The 18,827-nt window shown below is 49.4% G+C and overlaps 1 protein-coding gene across 2 annotated transcripts in view; it reads left to right on the top strand.

Annotated features, from left to right (window-relative positions):
• Positions 1 to 4,018: 4,018 nt before the first annotated feature.
• Positions 4,019 to 18,827, top strand: part of LBH (LBH regulator of WNT signaling pathway) — a 29,565-nt gene continuing 14,756 nt past the window's right edge. Inside the window, exons 1-2 of one of the 2 annotated variants that reach the window (XM_082356854.1) lie at positions 4,019 to 4,143; positions 10,350 to 10,452. In XM_082356854.1, coding sequence (XP_082212980.1) covers positions 4,034 to 4,143; positions 10,350 to 10,452 — 213 coding nt within the window. In that variant the 5' untranslated portion in view covers positions 4,019 to 4,033. Of the gene's footprint in view, positions 4,144 to 7,512; positions 7,760 to 10,349; positions 10,453 to 18,827 lie in introns of those variants that run through there. The other variant, XM_082356855.1, reaches the window with a different exon arrangement.

The raw sequence follows: 18,827 nt of genomic DNA, 5'->3' as shown, positions 1-18,827 counted from the left end.
TCCACTTGGAGAAGTACTCTTTGGTCTAAAACTCCGTCCCTTCTTAGTACAAAGGAAGGAAGAAAATGATCTGCCCAGACTTTTTATACCCCTCCCCATTAATCACTGGCGTTAATCTGCTCCAATGCTGTCATCAGATTCAAGCTGGGGTCAAAGATTCCCATCAGATCCCTCCAGAAGGGCTGTGACTGACTAGGGAAGTCATTATCTATTGTGCCCATGGTTGCACCCACCCAGCCCTTCTGAGGGGTTCACTTCCTTCTCTGTCCTCTCAGGGCATGGTTTCCCCTCAGCCTCCGACCATCAACCATCCTCCAGGCTCCGGGACCACAGAGATCTTCCCTCTCACCCACTCAGCCTGCCTGAAATGGCACTATTAGACAGAGACCCTGGAGATACTGTGAGCATGTCATTCTCACAATAGTGTGAATTTGTTTGGCAGATCAAGTTCACTTGCTTGGCAGCTGCCTGAGATTAGGGCTCTGAAGAGTGGACTTTTCTTTGGAAAAGAAAAAGGTGGCTTTGGAGTTTGGGAGGCCAATATGAAGGAGGCAGCATGGGTTTCTTGAGATCAGTGGGTGCCTGAGGCGGCTCAAAAAAAAGGTGTGAAACAAGAGGAGATGGAAAGGGGAAGTCTCAGAAGACACGAGTCACATAAATTCAATCTGACCTACTTAACGCTTCTGCTTAGGCCCCACCCAACTGGAGGAGAAATGCTGATATTAACTCAAATAACGTAGAGGTGAGGAAAACTGGACTGGTTTGGCTAACAGAAGTGCCAGACACTTTTCCTGCCAGAAATTTGGTGCACAGTCCATTCTACCAAGCACAAGGCCCTTTCCTAACAAATAAGTATTCCATTTCACATGCGGACTTGGAGTCCTAGGGGCCTCCAGTGCCCCCTCCCAAGATCTAGATTCTTTTGCTCACTCCTGGTTCCCAGCACACCCTGGCACTTTCTCACCCCTGGGTCTTTGCTTATGCTGTTCTTGTTGCTAACATCGCCTCTCTCTGGCTTTTACCCATCCTTTGAGGCCAGCTCAAGGGCATCCTTTCCCTTTAGCTTCTCATGATACCATTCATTTATTCAACAACTATTTCTTGAGTGCCTACTATGTGCCAGGCACCCTTCCAGGTGGTAAAGGTACAGCAGTAAACAAAACAGACTCAATCCTTACCCTCATAGAATTTATATTCCGGTAGTCAGCACCCTTCTCCCCAAGACAAGAGTAATCACGACACCCCCCATGCTCACATCTCTATCACAGCAGCTATCAGATGGTCCTAGAGGGGCTGGCATCTCCCAGTCTCCCCAGTGACGGACACCATGCCAAGCACCAGAGGCAGCCCTGATTTCTTTATAAAGGGAACTCAGGGATAGAAAATCTGGTGGGATGGGTAGAGGCTAGGGTTTTTATATGCAAACTGTACTTACATAGCACATGTGCTGTTTTTATTTGGCTTTATAATTATTTAGGGGATCACTAAAACAATTTAGTGATTTGTCTTAGAGCTGTGTTGACCCGTCCGACCCCCTCTTATCACATAGTGTGTGTGTCTGTTTGCGATGGTTTTGGGGGTGATGGAGATGGGAGAGAACTAAAGACCTCCTAAAGTAATTCCTTGGAACTCCACCATCTGGCACGTAGTAGGTGCTTAATACCTCCTTAATTCTATCTGTTGGTAGAATTGTTGTTGAAAGGTCAGGAAGGTGTAATATGGACCCAGCTATCTGATCCCAAGGCTGGGCACCATGTGGGTGTGAAGTACACTGGGGACTCCAGTGAGCTGGTGTTAGCTTGGGTTACAGAGTTGGCAGAGACCTTCAGAAGGAGCTGCTCCCCGTGCATAATTCACTGCTTGTTCCTCCAAGGAGGAACAGTGGGTGTGAAATCAAGAGGGACACAGCTGGCCCTGGAGGAAGCTAGCCGACATCCTGTATATTTGAAAAGAAAACTGAAAGTGCTTTTCTTCACAAGAAGCTATTGTAAGTGTTTTTCTCTTTTTTCCTAACACCACAGGAACCATGGAGTTTCTCTGGTCCAGAGGTGTGGGTGAAATGGTGGGGGGTAGGGTGGTATGAAGGGAATTTGGATTGTTCTGTGGTCTGTGCTCTTTGTCTAAATCGAGGAAGGTATCAGCCTGCTGGAGTCCACCCCGAGGAGCCCTCTGCTATATGATCTGTGTCCTGGTGATAGTAACCTCTTTTCTGGCTGTTAAAGTACATTCCTGTGTAGATGTGGAAAGAGAGAAAGCACGCTAGGGCCAGAGCCAGGACAGGAATGTGAGTATTTCCTTAATTGGACACGAGAGCCTTGAACTGGTTCCAGTTTTAGTGTTTTCTTTTAAGAGCCTGGACCCTAAAGATTCCATAGAGTTTTCTTTCTCTGAAAAAATCCCTTTGGTTCAAAGCCCCCTTGATAGAAATAAAGAATAAGCCAGGGCTGAATCTCTTTGATATTTGGGAAGGCAAGAGTTCATGGGCTGCCAGATCCCAGGCTTCTTTTGGGGGTGAGAGCGCTCTGGGCAAAACGGTGGAGGCTCCTCGTGAGATGCACAGGGCAAGAGCGTCCATGGGCTTCATACTGGGCTGCAGGGCTCTGATGATAGGATGCAAAGCACTTCGCTCTTGAGCATTTATTAAAGCAGCTTCTCTCAGCCTTATTAGCATCCTGAGAGCTAAAAAGAGACGCTATTGCTTGCCTTATTGCTTTAGGAGTCTGAGACAGAGAGTTTACACAACTTGCTGAGGACTTAGAGTAAAGTCAATGGAAGGCTAGAGCATTCTGTCTGGTGGGTTTGGGTTGCTCTGTGTGGTGGACTGCTAATTCCTTAACGGCCGAGGTGGGAGAGCGTGCCCGCACTCTCAGGCCCGCTCATTCATCATGTGCCCAGAACCCAGCTGAACGCTTGCTGGGAGGCACCAAAAACTCCATGGGGTGTGAGGGGAGCTGCTAGGACTCTGGGACCACAGCAGTGCCCACCAGGCAGAGCTTCACTGCTCGCCTCTGATGTCTGCCCCGCAAAAGCTGGAAACTTCAGTCAAGGGGCTCCAGGGGAAAATGGGGCAGTCTGTGGTTGAAATAAGTGAAAAACTGAAGCAGATGCAATCATGTCTGCTGAACCCCCTCTTTCCTCCCCCTCCACATCTTAAAAACAAGCCGTGCATCTGCTCAGTGCTTTCCAACTTACCAAGTGTTTTCATAACATTATCTCATTTCATCCTCACATCAACCCACACACATTCTTGCCTTTCAGATTTCTTATATACTCAAATGAATTTCACTGAAAAATTGGCTTGAAACTCCCTTTCTCCCACTCACTTTTTTTTTTTTTTTTTTTAACCCCAAGCCTTTGACTGATAGTTTGAGAAATTCCTAGATTCCCAGGGTGGGAAATTTGTTTATTCTGCCAGCCCTACTACCCCACTGGATGGTCACAAAGTAGTCCTGATCTTTGCTATTGGAATCAACACCTGTGTATTCAGTTTATAGATTAGCTGTTAAAACAAACAAAGCCACAGGGGCGAGGATAAATGTCGCGTTGTGGGGAAAATATAGGCTTTAGAACCAACAAGCCCCAGAGTCAAATTTTAGTTGAGCCATTTGAGAGTCATGTTACTTAACTTCTCAGAACCTCTTTTTTCAGCTCTAAAATGGGGCAATAGTGCCTCTGTCTTAAAGTTGTTTGTGAGGCATAAGTGTTCTAACAGATGTGAATGTATCTCAACAAACTTACTTTGTGAAGTCCCTTCTAGCTAACCCAAGAACCAGCTTCACCACTACTAGGCAAATTGCGAGCAATACTGCCTTTTTGCAAAGGCAGAAGGGACATAAAGTGTGGGAATATGTTGCTAAATGAATGTGGATGGAGACTTTTTTACTCGATGAGTAATTAGAGATGTGTCCTGCATACATGGCACAGTGGTGTCTGAGATAACTCTAATAAGATATAAAGCTCAGTACCTTTATTCTTTTTTTTAACTCTTATTTTAGGTGAGAGTGAGAAGGAGCTGGGAAACCGGATTTATGTAATGTTGGAAAGCATTACAACTTGGATTTTTCAGGTTGTAAAGTTCTCATTACACTTGGATTTTTATCGAAGCAGAATTGCAATTCAACTTTCTAGTTCCTGGAGACAAAGGTAGGAGAAGGGGCTACAGAAGGGTATTTAGTTCCCTGGTCTGCACATAGTAAATGCTCAATAAATGGTGGTGGTGGACTGAGGGGATTTCAAGAGATCAGGTCGTGTGTTTGACTTCTGTTGCTGACTTCCTGGCAAGTGCAATGCAAGGTGTGGGGTTGTCCTGGAAAGAACATTTGACCAGCAGTTTGAAGGCCTGCGTTCAGGTTCCATCAATACCACTTAATAGCCTGGTGACCTTGGACATGCCACTTAATCTTCGATGTCTTCTCACCTGTAAAATGAGGAGACTGGACTCAGTGATTTGGAAAGTCTCTTTCAGCTCTAAGTTTCTGCAGCTCAATGCAACTTCATTCGTTTGTGTTTCTGTTTCTTCATTTATTCAAAGGAAGCAGGGATAGAAACCTATCTCACGGGGTATTGGGAAGAATTGGTCAGTCTGCAGGTTAAAATAACCTGTGTCTTTAGAGAGATGAAGGAAACACAGTGCCCCACAGCAATGTAGTAGAGTGACTGTGTGAACCTTGGAAACCCCCTTCATTTATTTCAGCTTCTGTTGGCATATTTGTAAAGTTGTGCTATGGTGATCTTTCTACATTCTTTTGAAAGTTGAGATCATGGAAATGCTTTGAAAACCTGCAAGGCACTATAGAGAGTATTCTGATTGAGAAATGGTATATTTGTTATAGTTGTATAAAAGTTTAGCCCTATGCTTCCCATATTTTCAAATGAATGAATGTGTCATGGGGACACAGAGGGGAAATAGAAACTATAGATTTGGGGTCCCAACCCAAGGCTTACTTTCAACTGCATCCTACTGATGGAGGTGAAATTTAGCTAAAATTGGCATTAATACAAAGTTTCCCCAAGAGGAGCAGAAGATAATTACCTCAATGTTCTCCAATGTAGGAAATTTTTCCAGAGGCCCGATAGGCCAGATATCTGCTGATGGAGGCCTTACTTCCCATCCTCTTCTCCGAAATGAGGCCATTTTGACACTAAGGTGTGTGTGTGTGGGGGGGTGGGTAGCTTCCTGAGTTTTGAAAGTTTCACAAAGCAATAATCACAAAGATATAATGCACGGCTGTTGGTGTAAAAGCGGCGAGACAGTCTTTCATGCCAGGCCTTGCTACGGGTTGCTACTGGGGAGAGATGGCAGAAGGCATCATTTCTGCTCACCCAGGCTCTAGCTCAGGCACTCTCCTCTAAGTGCCCCAGAAAGTCCAGCCTGGAAACCAGTTCTCCAAGCACTGGCTTCTCCTTTGGTGGAGTAGATGACATGTCACACCCACCCTTTGAGAAGCTTCCCCACCCTACACCCAAGGCACAAACAGCGCCCCCTGGCGGCAGTAACCTCACACCTGGAATCCCCACCCCACCATGGCATCTGTCCACAGAAGCATCATCACCCTCCATCAGGACAGTACCTCCAGAGGAGCAGAATGGAGGTGGTACTTAGAAGCACAAATCAATTTCTGATTTATCTTGTGGGGAGGGAGTGGAGATGGGGGTGATGAGAAGCTTCTGAATTTCTCTGGTTGGAGGGAGCAACTAGGGGGCTGATCTTTTTTATTTTATTTTATTTTGTTTTTTGGCTGCGTTGGGTTTTCTTTGCTGCACTCAGGCTTTTTCTAGCTGTGGCGAGCGGGGGCTACTCTTCGTTGCGGTGCGTGGGCTTCTCATTGCGATGGCTCCTCTTGTTGCGGAGCACGGGCTCTAGAGCTCAGGCTCAGTAGTCGTGGCGCACGGGCTTAGTTGCTCCGCGTATTGTGGGATTTTCCCGGACCAGGACTCGAACCAGTGTCCCCTGCATTGGCAGGCGGATTCTTAACCACTGCGCCACCGGGCAAGTCCCTAGGGGGCTGATCTTGAAGCTGCATTTTCATCGGAAGTTCACTGTTTTTATTCAGGTTGTATATATGAATGACTAAAAATAGTAAAGTTAGTTTTAATTTAATTATTCTTATCAATTCTTATCGATTATTTTTATTTGGGTTGGCTTGAGAGGGCTGATCAAATTATGAGGGCCTCTTCATGGCCCTGCCACTGTTAAACCTTCACCATTAATCCTATCCACCTTTACCTGAGATAAACCTGATGTTTCTACTTTTAAGCGCATATATATGGATTCAATACATTCACTATCTTTCGAAGAGCTGACTTCAATGCACACTGCATTTTGCCTAGTTTTGGATACCGTCCTCCCCCTGTCCCCCCTCCTCCCCCTGTCCCCCCTCCTCCCCCCTGCACACATACATAGACTTCCTCTGTCCCCAGTACACACTTAAGTCAGGGTTATAAAGCCATTTTACAGGAGACTGAGGCAGAGGTGTGAAGCAACGCACTCCAGCCACAGAGGGGCAGACTCCCATCCCTGCTCTGGGGGCTGCGCAGCCTGACCGCACGGAGCGACTCCCGGCGTTGCAATTCCCGGGCAGTGTGGGAGGGGTTCGGCTGAAGCTCTTTGTTTCTTCTCCTTGGAGGAGATCTGGGAGCCAAGGCTGGTGGGGTGTGCTTGTACGGCGTCCCCCAGCACCCCCGTTCCCCCGCCACGGGCCGGGTGTGTATGTGTCCAGTGGAAAAACCCTACGACGACACCACATCCTTTCGCACACAAATCAAACCCTCCACGGCTCTCAGGGCTGCAGACCAGTCCCTTGCAAGCTAACGTGACCCCCGCGGGCGCTCGGTCCCGCAGCTCCGCGTCCCCTCCCACCTTCCCACTGCCTCTTTTTTAGCTGTGCTCTCATTTGCACGCATCTTCCCAGGGATAGAAGAGACGCGTCTCGGGCGCAGCAATCCAGGTGCCACGGGCGAGGATGCCAGGGAAAGGCCTAGTTTGGGGGATGTACGCTGAAGAGGGGTCCCGAGGTGTGGGCCGGGGACGGCGAGTGGGTACCAAAGAGGGCGCTGGTTGAGGGATGGCGCCCTTTCCCCGCGCCAAGCGGTCACGTCCGGAGCGGGTCCCGGCGCCCTCCTCACACCACGATCCTCTGCCCCCAAGTCCCCCCACCCCGGCCCCGGAGGTGTGTGCAGGGAGAGAGGCGCGGGGCGCCAACGCCCGCGGGATTGTAGGTCTGAAGTAGCGTTGACATTGAACTCCGGTCCCCTTGCGTGCGTGTGTGTGCGCGCGCGCATGGCCACGCGCGTGTTTGCGTGTGTGAGTCGTGGGGTGGGGGCCGGGCTAGAAGCTGCAGCAAACCACTGCCCTCGGGGAGCAGAGCCGAGCGCGCCCCCGAGCCGCCGCCAGCGGGAGCTGCGAGCGCCGAAGCCATTCATGATTTTGGTGACGTTATTCCAGGAGTGGGCGAGGGGGGGCGGGGCCTCCCGGAGCCGAGCCCCGCCCCCGCCCCTATAAATACGGCTTCCTGGGCTCTTTGTGGGGCCGCGAGCTCGGTGGAGAACCGAGAGCTCCGACTGCTTTGCCGACGCTGCTGGCAGTGGGGCTGTCTCCGGGAGGCGGACCGGCGAACGCCCAGTGCCCACACTCGGCAGCCTGCCGCGCCTGTCTGCGCCCGTGACATCCTTACCCGAGACGCAGTGACCGTGTTTAAATCACAAGGGCGTGGGTCAGGCTCCCCTAGGACTTCATGTCTGTATATTTCCCCATTCACTGGTGAGTATCCTGCGCCCTCGTCGGGCATCCGTCTCGCGCCCGTGGCTGCGGGGCCCGGGCGCCTGCTCGTGCCTGCTCGGTGCGAGGGCAGCGGGCGGCGCGGGCGCCGGGCACTAACCCGCCGCCCAAGCCAGTGCAGGAGTCAACGTCAAGGTTGCAAAGGTGGGGGTGGGGAGGTGGCGCTGAGAGCATCCAGACAAAGGAAGTGAACTCGAAGCTCTCACTTAAGTGACGGCTGGGAGGGTGTGTGTACGGCCGTAGTGGGGTCGGGGGAGAACCAGGGGTCACGGCTGAACCCGGCTAATAGAAGCCCCTTTGCGGAGGGCTGCAGGAGGCGCGCGCCCTGCCTGGCGTAGGGGGCTCCTGCTCTCCCCGGGCCCCTCCCCTTTTCCTTTTTGTTTGCATGCAAGTCTTGGCGTCGAGGCCGGCGGCAGCGGGGCTGAGCTGGTGCAGCGGCGGCGTTTGCAGAGCTCCGAGGGGTGAGGGAAAACGCTCTCCCCACACGTAACCCGACTGAAGCCACAGGCAGCAGCACAGTCCCTCGCTGCACCCTCTCGATCCCTTTTCTCTCCATAGCCCCTAAACCCGACGCGCCTTTATGGGGGCCCGGGTTGGGGAGGAGCCGCCCTCACCGGGCCCGCCGGGAAGGAGCCCGGGCCGGGTGGGGGGAGGCGGAGGTTTGCACCCGACCGGCGATCGGGACTGGGAGGGATGCGCCCTGGGCGCCCGCCTCGTTGAAGAGCGAGGCCCCCGGCCGCTGGGACTTGCGCACCGGCTGCTGCTTCCTTCCTGCGCTGGGGAAGAGGAAGAGCTGTCGGGGGGCGAGCGCTGGCGGCCTGGAGCTCGCTCCCAGGTGCGGGCGCGGAGAGCCCGGCCCCGCAGGCTCCAGCTTCGCGCAGTCCTGCTCAGCTCAGAAACCGGAAAGTTCATGCTTCTTGCTTCAACTTTTCGGCCCCGCGCCACAGCCGGGAGCGAGGAGCGAACGCCCGGACACCAGGCTAAGAGCCTGGCGAGAGCCCGGTGGGCGCTCTTCTGGCCCATTACTTTGGGGGTGGGCAGTAGCCTCTCCATAACCCAGGGGGAAACTGAGTTTGGAGTCCTGGCTCCTGACCTTAAACTTGCCCGGAAGCCTAGCACCTTCTTTTCGTCTCCCCTCCCCCAACCCAGCCTGTCTCTGTTTAGAAAGGAGACTGAACTCTCAAAACAAAGTAAAAATTTCCTCACCCCGGAGGCTTGCGTACCTCTCTCCTCTGAGCGCTCCTTCCCTCCCACCTCCGGGTACCATATGGGTGAGACTTGGAAGGCCACTGGAGGCTGTGTGCCCCTGGCCACTCAAAACTTGCCAAGATGGGTGTTAAGACTCATCAGGGTTATTGTCACCTGAGAGATTAAGGTTTGGTATTACTTTACAGTTGATTAGCATTTCATAGTTTGCAATGCTTCCCCCCCCAGAGATGAGTCCTTTACCAAAACTGTGAGATATGCATTATTAGCATCATGGTAACAGACTAACAGTGCACCTGCAGCTGAGAGAGGTTATATGACCTGTTCAAGATTACACAGCACTTGAGTGGCATAGCTTGGACCAGAACCTATTGCTTCTGTTTCCAAATCCTGTGCCATTTGTACTCTATGTAGTAGCTGTAAAATGAAGAAGAGTTTGGTACCCCTGTTTCCTTAGATACTGTCTTTCAAAGGCCTACCCTACATTTTTTTTTTTTTTTAACCACGTGTAAAGGCATGATGGTGAAAATATTGGCTGTTGTGTAGGGAGTACACTGACTTTGGTATGTGCTATTTGGCATTACACATTCAGGACCCTGTACGTGCCCATGGCTTGTGTGAGGATAATGGAACATTTGTATCCTGCTTACAGAGTACAAAGCACTTTCACATGTCAGCCATTGGTGGGCCAGCTTGGCCCCTCTGGAAATTTCCTTTGCAGTCAGAGTCCGGGCATCCTTAAGGCTTTTAATCCAGGGGATGTTTTTCAAGCTGTGAGCTTGCAGCTGCTGTGGCTGGGGCTAGAGAAGGAGGTTGGATGGCAGATGTGAAGCTTTCAGAAAGCTGACCCCTTGGGGCTTTAAGTGGGACATTTTGCAAAAAGGAACACCAGAGAGACAGAGAGAAATTTAGGAAGGCAGCATTATTGAACTTTGTTTCTCTGAGGTTGACCTGTTATCATTATATAATAATAATATTCAGTTCCCCTAGAGACGGGTTGAATTGGTCTTAATATAGATAGACGTCCTCAGCTACTTACTGGTTTTTTTTTTTTTCTAGTTCTGTCACTTAAAAGAAAATCCAGAGTCGCTCTGTGCCAGTAGGGACTAGTACAGGAGAGGAGGGAAGAGGAGGTTTGCCAGAGCGGTTTTCAGACAATGGGCTTTGTTGGTGGAGGTTGAGAGCCCTGATGCTCTAGGCTTGTAAGGTGCTTCCTCGGTGCATGAGCTCGTTTTTCAGCGAGTTCTGTTTTGAACACCTCTCATCCTGCTTCCAGGCAGTCTTCTAATTTAACAGTAGAAGGCGCCGAGAGTAGGCATGTGAAAGTGCGTGTGTTTGTTGACTTTTGCTCTGGGTTTCTTGGCAGCCCTGACTATCTGAGATCGGCTGAGATGACTGAGGTGATGATGAACACCCCATCCATGGAGGAAATTGGCCTCAACCCCCGAAAGGATGGCCTTTCCTATCAGGTAAGTTCAGTACTGGCTTCCTTCTGGTTCCTTAGAGCCTAGTGTCTTTTGCTGGGGCTGGAGGCAGACTTGGTTCTGTGTCCCAGTGCTATTTGTAAGAGCTATGCGCCCTTGAGAAAGTCCCCTAATGCCAGTAAGCCTCGGTTTCTTCATCTGTAAAATGGGGCAACAATAGTCCTTACTTCACAGAATTGTGGTGAAGACTCAACATGATGAGATGACATGGATAAGGCATTCACAGTACCTGAGAGGCAGTAAGCGTTCAGAAAGCATGAGCTGATGTTATTAATTAGTCATCCTGGCTGCTGTGGACTCTCCCCTTCATGGTGGCAAAGGGGGAAGTGATAATGTGCAGTCAGTTCAGATCAGAACTTCCCTCCCCACCCAAGCCTTGGGCAGTAGCAACATTGCTGTGAGGGGCAGCTTATGGGGAAGGGTAGTCTGGTGGAGGCATTGCTGTGTCAAATGCTGCTTTCTTCCTCTGGTTGATGGTTGACCAACTGATTCCAACAGGGTTAATGTTCAAACTACTTAGAGTTGAAGAGACCTTTCCCAGAAGGGTAGCTCTCTCAGGGATGTTATTGCCAGGATCCAGCATAGAGGTTATGCTGTGTGGTGGATCCAGAATATATAAGGACCAAAAAAGTGGTCTAAGTAACACCTTCAGATTCTCAGCCCAGTGCTCTTTCTGGCCTGCCATTCGCTTTCCACTGCCCACAGCCCGCTGCAGAGACCTCCAGATAGCGCCGAGGCAGTGAACTGTTTTCAGATTTCCAAGAAGAGTGCCTACGTTATTACCTTCAGGGGAGGAAAGAGTCTGTTCTTAAGGGAAGATCTCGGAGCTAGGGAAATTGTGTAGGATGGCTGGCCGAGGAAGATGAATGAAGTGTGATGGGCTTATTCAGCAGATATTAACTGAATGTGGCTATGGGCCATGCACTTTACAAATGTTACTCATTCACTCTTGACTGTGGGCACTGAGATGGGAATTATTGTTCTGTTTCACAGATGAGGAAACAGGGTCAGACTGAGTGGATGACTTGGGTCTCGAACTCCAAAACCTTGCTTTTCTGACGTACCATGTGTCTGTGCCTTGGGGTTGGCTCTTGGCTAGAATCTAGACTTGCTCTGCCTTAGAACCATTCCAGGGGCATTTGTTTTGTGAAGGAAGAGAAAATAGAAAGCTGGGTGGGTGTGATGGAGGGGGGGTGATCAAAGAGAGCTGAGATGAAAGCTGAGGTTGGGTAAGGTAATTTGGCAGGTGACAGCAAGAGTCATCTCAGACACACTTGGGAGGTTAGAGAAGGCCCCTTTGTTGTGTGTCAGAATGGCCAAGCCCCTTTTGCTGGCTGGAAATAAGTATTCAGGTAGCCTGAGGGGATTCAGAGGGAGGGGGGGAAATACCCTTTCCTGGTTGGTTTTGTACCTTCCACCCTCAGAGTGGGCCTGAGAGAGACAATTGAAAGCCCCACAGCCTGTGGGAGGGTAGAAGTTTCCTCACCTACCAGCCGGGGTGTTTTTGGATACCAGTTTCCAAGCCACTGAATCAGACTGAATCTCTTTGTGGTTACAGGTGAGGTGTTTTTTGTTTTGTTTTGCTTTTTTGTTTTTTCAGTTCTGGGTTTTAGATTTCCATCACAAAACCTTTCCAGACACAGTCATCAGTATGTCTGTGTGTGCTTTTTGATATTCTCCTTTTGAACGTGTTCCAGGATAAAGGGCCAGGTCCTACAGGGCAGTTTTCTTGACCTTCAGGTCATTCCGCTGGATCTGAGGGTAAGAGCAGGTGATGACCCAGGAAGCGGCTGCAATGCTGGGTGAGGACAGCTGAATTGGGGTTGCCATGGCAGGAGGAAAATAAAATCACCTCTGGGTTCCTAAGATAACTCGATGCTGCCTAAGAAAAGGGCCCTCAAATCTTCCTTTGTGGTGCTAGACTTAGGGCCCAGTTTTCACAGCCTCTCAGGAAATCTGCCCTGCTACCTGAGTGGGGACTACTGCACAGTTCCAAAATATCTTACCTGGAACTTCAAAGCACTCTGTCACAAGATTTCAGAAAGGTCTTCTGGTTGCCTGGTGAAGAGAAAGGGGAGAGGTGGTTATCGTCAAGCAAGCAGTATTTATTGGACACTTGCTATATGTAACATGCTGTGCTGGGCATTGTAGGAAGGGTCCAGGGCTCACGTGGGAAACTAGTACGTACATAACTGGAACACAGGCCATCTGGTGGAGCAATACGAAAGCTACAGTCAATCCAGGGATGTGTGGTAATCTAAAGGCTTGGGAGAAGGAGGTCAGACTGGGGCTGGGCCTTGAAAGAGGCTTTGAGAGGACACTTCCATCTCTTAATTTTGTTGAACCTTCAGATACCCCTTGGTTTGCCCCTGTTTCAGCCAGGCGCAGGGCTGTGCAGCCAACTGGTCTGCCAATTGTCATGAGACCGGTATTTTCTGGGCCCACTCAAAGCCAGTGCCATCCAATTAAACACATTCCCACCAGAGCTCTGGGGATTGGCTGGGGCTGCACTTGGCTGGAGCCTGTCCATTGTACATGCTCAGGCTAGGCTTGGCTCTGGGGGCAGGAGATCTTTGAACTCTGTTCTTGGCATTCCTCCTGAGGGTAATAATAGTACATGGCTTTTACTGTGACCTGCTTTTCCAAGGAACTAAAAGTGGGAAGGAGACATCAATCCCAACTTGGCAGTTGAAATAGAATCTCAGACTTGTGGTTTGACCTTGAAACAAGGTCATAAAATAAATAGGCACGGTGGAATTTGTCAGTTGTTCCCCCACCTTCCAGACCTGCCCAGAAGGAAGCTTTCCTGATTTCTCTGCCCCAGATGTGACCTCCTTCTTCTCCAGCACCTGTGGCATTTGTGCTTAAATGATGCTGCCATGGTCCTGCCTGACCTTCTCCCTGCCCATGTGTCCGAGGGCAGGGGATGACTTATTCCCTCTTTGTGCCCATCAGCCATCACCCCTCCTGCAGCCCTCCCCAACCCAAGGTGCCTGCTGGCTCTGGGCCTTCACAGAGCAGGTGCTAAGTGGATGGTGGTGCTTTCGGTTAAATTGAGTCTCTTGGTTCTGAAGCTGCCCACCTTCACTTCTGCCTTAGAATTTTTAAAGGGCCTCCTCAGGCTCAGACAGATGTCTTTTTATCTCCTGAAAGATTCGGGTAAGCCCGTCTCTTGTGCTTAGGGAGTTAGCACGTATAAAAATCCACAGAGCCGGTGCCTTGTTTTGTCTTTAACATTTACTGGGAGAGTCAATTCAGTATGCAGTGCACGGCCGCTCTCTCACTTGGCATGAATTATGACACCCCGCGGGGTGGGTGAGTAAATGGTTACTAGAAAGTCGAGGACATGTTGGGCGGGATGGGAGTGGCGGCCAGCTCACAGGGCTGAGTGGGAGGGTCTCCATGAGGACATTTCTGCCCCTGCTGGCTGCAGCTCCCTCCCCACACTGCATCTGTCAGCCTCCTGTTCTCTGGCCCCTGGGACGGGAACGTCTGAGCCTAATGCCTTCTTCCTTTCCCTGATTCAGGGGAGCAGGTCAGTGGCTGCCTTGCCGGCTCCCCCATCCCAGGTCCAGGGACCCTAAGAATGTGGCATTTCGGAATGCCTCTCTGACTGGGTCTCCTTCCGTGCTGGGCCTGAGTTGGCCTGGAGGAGGGACCTGGGCATTTGCCTGCGGACACTGATGCTGCCACCACCCAAGGGCTGTGCATTCTGGCCTTGCTGCCTAGCTTCCGCCAGCACAGTTTGCTGAGGCTTTTGCAGTTCTATCCCCCTTGCTAAGTTCTAGACAGAGATATGGCTCTTCAGTTTTCACTTAAGACTGTCCCGTTTAAAGCAACTGGACCAAGATCTGATAACTTTTATCCTTCCCAAGGCCCTTTAAATTCCTCTCTGATCAGCATACATGTCCCTCCCTGGTCACCTTTTGTATTCCTCTTGCTGTTCTTGGTCTCATACTCCTACCATTTGACGTCCACGCACCAGTCAGATGAGGGGAGCCAGGGAGGATGCGCTGGAAGCCAGAGGCGCTAATTCTACATGTACCGCAATGCCCCGTGTTCTGGGCCTTCACTAAGAGCTTCCCTGCATCTTCCCCTGCGTTTCCCAAGACAGGAGGGAGGGATATCCTGGCGTTTTATAAGATAGGGAGGAGGGACAGTGGTGGGTGACCTTCTCCTGCCACAGCCCTGACGTTTGCTTCCTGCAGTCTGAGCCTCGCTTTTAGCTCTGCATTAGGACAGGTCTAATGCACTGTGCTGGCTGAGAATAGCTCCTCCCCAGACAGGAACTCTCTGCTTCTTCCATCTCCAAGGCCCAACAATAGACGACTCCTTTATCTCTCCCTCCTCGCTCTTTATCAGAAGCAGCAACTCCTCTCTCAAAGAACAGTCTCAGTTGAACCTCTAAAGTCAGGTAGCAGTTCAGAAACACTTTCTCTTCACTCACCTCTCCGCTGAACCTTTCTTTATGAGACCCCCGAGGCTGGCTCTCCTTGCTCCCACCCGTGTAAATGCAGGTGTTGAAATCAGCGATGGGCTGGGGTTCCTGCGCGTGTCTCTGTTCCGCCTCCTTCAACCCCCCGCTCACAAGGCCACTCCAGGCATAAGTCATCACCTCCCTTTGTCTCCTCCTCCTGGTGCCCTTGTCTCGTTGGTTACTCCCAGCTGTGGTACCCCACATGTTCTCAAGAGTTTTGGAGGCCCAGCTGGGCAGGCGCACAGAAGTCCCATGGTCACCAGGAAAACATCTTTCACATCAGACTTAAAAAGCCTCAGTTGTCCCTGAAGAGACATAAAGCTAAAATTCCAAAGCACTTGGCAGGAGATGTCCCCCCGTGGACACGACATGCTCCTGGAATCCCAGGGAGTTTTCTTTTTCCTATCCCTACCCTGTCCACCCTGCTCCCTGCTTGGGTACAATTCATAAGAACATGAGGCAAACAGGCAGTTAGGGCCACAAGGTTCAGAAGCACAAGGAGTTCATTTCTTTGGGTGGCGTTGGGCCTGTGTCTGAACGTGCTGCCTCTTTTTGAGTCAGTGCCCAGGTCACGTCAGTTTCAGGTCACGTCTACTTTGTATGAGGGATCCAGCACCTCCCTTCAGTGCCCAAGGCCTTGACACAAACATGGTGTTCAGTGTTTTGGAATGCCCCTGGGTGAGGGCCTGCAGAGGGCTGGAATTGTTCCCATGGGGTTCCTCCCCAGCACATACACTGTGGTCACAGCAGTGAGTCTGTAGCACTGCCAGGGAGAGAACAAGCTTGCTTCACTTCCCTAGCCAACGTGACACACACTGGAGCCATACAACCCGGCCTTCTCTCAAAGGGCCTGTGTTAGGCCTGAGGCCTCTCAAGCGGTGGTGTGTTCATCCCTCTCCAGACCCAGGGTCTGTGTCTTAGACGGCTCTTTGTTCCCACAATGCCGGGCACAGTGTCCTGCAAATAGTTGCTTAATGGATGCTGTATGATTGATTGGACCCTTCCTCTCTCCCTTTCCTGAACTGAGAATTATCCCTCCACCTTGGCTATCCCACGGTGTGGGTTTTTATAGAGTCAGCATTTTCTCTATGGTGACCCAGTCTCCCAGGTTGGATAGAGAGGAGGATTGTACCATTAGGGAAATGGATGAGTTTGGGTGGCGTATCTTGTGACTGGAGCCAAGAGCTATTCCTGGGTGTCTAGTGAATGTCCTGAAATGATCTCTCAGGCCTGAGTCCTGAAATAATCCTCGGAGGATGAAGACAGGCCCTCATTCACACGGGGCCCAGAGTTGCCGGGGCTTCGTTCCTTTGCAGTCTCATAGACCCTGCTCCCCCCTTGGCTGTCTCTTGCCTCGCCACCTGCCCTTCCCTCGTCCCGGAGCCCAGCTCAGGAGGGTTCTTGATCAGTCAATCAACTCCTGTGTCTGCTCCCCACTCCTTGACTGGGGGAGGGCCCCTCGTTGCACAGACCTATTTTAGAAAAAAATTAATATTTGCCAAAAGTTTCTCCAGCCTTCTTTGACCTCAAGGGAAGTTTGGGAGGTCCCTCAGTCCCCTCACTGCTAGAATTAATTGCCTTACACTGTCAGAAGCCCCTTTTAGGTAAACTGTATAGAAGAGGCACCCAAGCATTTAGCTGAAGTGACATCGACTACTTGCAACTCGGCCAGTAATTGTACTGGAGCCAATGGGAAGGAAGGTTCCAGATCTCTCATCCAAAGGAGAACTGCCCTGAGCAAGGAGGGAAGTCACAAACCTCAGTCCAGGGGGGGTTGGTCTCTAGGTCTGACTTTCTCCTAACTTGAACCTGAAGGTGGTTCCCAGGCAGAATTAATTAGTATACCTTGAATTCATCTCCTGTCTTTACTTTGTAGAGCTTGAAACACATGTCCACCCTGGATTTGAGAGCATCCTTGGTTTTCCCAAATTCCTAACCATTTTCTCCAGACACAGCCCTATGTGTCAGTTCTAATTTATCAGCAGGTGAGCATTAGGCCGAGGTGTGTGGGCAGCCCCAGGCTCAGCCGCTGATCCCCATGGGACAGAGCCTGAGATGCCTACAGAGGCGCGCACACACACACACACACACTCGCATGCACTTACATGAACTCACACACACATGCACACACACACACACACACGACCAAAAGGGCAGACAGCAGAATGTTAATAGCAGTTGTTTTAGATCAGAGTGCTGTAATTACAGGAAAATTTTCTTTTCCTTCCCCTTTTTTGAGTAATTTCATATTTTCACTGGCAAAGTATGTATTTTATTATTCTCATGCTTACTTTTCAAATTTTTAAAGTAACATAGGCCCATTACGGAATTTTTATTTTCTTCTTTAAACTTTTTTTTCCAGTCACCATAATCTCACCATGCATAAATCGCAACTGTTAACATTTTAGCATCTTTTCCGTGGAACTTATATTTTTATATGGCCAAGATCACACAGGGCTGTGTTCTGCTTTTTTACTTAATGGTATGTAAGTCATCAGCATCACATCATCACAACTTATCTTTTTTTTTTTATAAATTAATTTATTCTATTTATTTTAAATTTCTTCTATTTATTTTTATTTTTGGCTGAGTTGGGTCTTTGTTGCTGTGCACGGGCTTTTCTCTAGGTACGGCGAGCGGGGGCTACTCTTCGTTGCGGTGCGGGGGCTTCTCATTGTGGTGGCTTCTCTTGTTGCGGAGCACGGGCTCTAGGCACGCGGGCTTCAGTAGTTGTGGCACATGGGCTCAGTAGTTCTGGCTCGCGGGCTGTAGAGCGCGGTCTCAGTAGTTGCGGCACACGGGCTTAGTTGTTCCGCGGCATGTGGGATGTTCCTGGACCAGGGCTCGAACCCGTGTCCCCTGCATTGGCAGATGGATTCTTAACCACTGCACCACAGGGAAGCCCACAATTTATCTTAAAAATGCTTCAAAGCCAGCATTTTAATAACTGCACAATGTTATAAAGTTACAACGTGATTTTTTCACCATTCTCCAATTGTTGAATTATTTTTAAATTGTATATATTTTTCTCTTATAAATAATTTGATAATTTATATATAATTTTATATATAAATCTTTGTCCACAGTTTATACTATTTCCTTAGAGTCTTAGGAATAGAATTTCTGAGTCAAAAGGTGTAAGAGAGTGTGTGTGCGTGTGTGTGTGTGTGTGTGTGTGTGTGTGTGTGTTATAATTGAAGGTGATATTAATTACTTTTAGAAATTTAGGAAAATACAGAGAAGTACAAAGGAAATTTTAAATGCCCATATTCCTATCACTGAAATATTTTGGTATGTTTACTTCCAGTATTTTATATGCATTTTTATTAAAAAAATAAAATTGAGGTAAAACTGTATGTGCCAGAGTGAATCTTTTTTCACTTCGTATAATATTGTGACTATGTTCCTGTCATTTGGTTTTCTTTGTAAAATGGCATTTCATTTTGTTATGTACCACTGAGTGCTGAATATTTAGGTTGTGGCATATTTTGTTCTTACAGAGAACACTGCTTTGAATATCATTTTACACGTATCTCTGCGCAGGTCTGATTTGTTTCCTCAGCATAAATTCCTGGAAGTAGAATTGCTGAATCAAAGAGATTCAACATCATTAAGCCTCTTGATTATATATTACCTTAATAACAGAAGACAAATAAAAGAGTTTATCATAGTATAAGCTCCCAGCATTGAAAGCTCTAGCAAATAGAATCTCAGGGTTGTAAAATCTATACCAATGGGATGATGGAGAAGCTTTGTGGAGAGAGTCAGAAAGGTGTTTGGTTACTTTAAAGTGTTTGGGAGATGTTGTACATCTTCCCCTAGTTTGTTAATTGCTTATTTAGAGCAGAGATGATAACAGTTAATGATGTTTAGGCGCCATTTA

Source organism: Balaenoptera borealis (assembly GCF_965194805.1).
Source record: "Balaenoptera borealis genome assembly, chromosome: 15".
Taxonomy (NCBI): Eukaryota; Metazoa; Chordata; class Mammalia; order Artiodactyla; family Balaenopteridae; genus Balaenoptera; species Balaenoptera borealis.
This window is presented reverse-complemented; position numbering and strand designations above follow the sequence as displayed.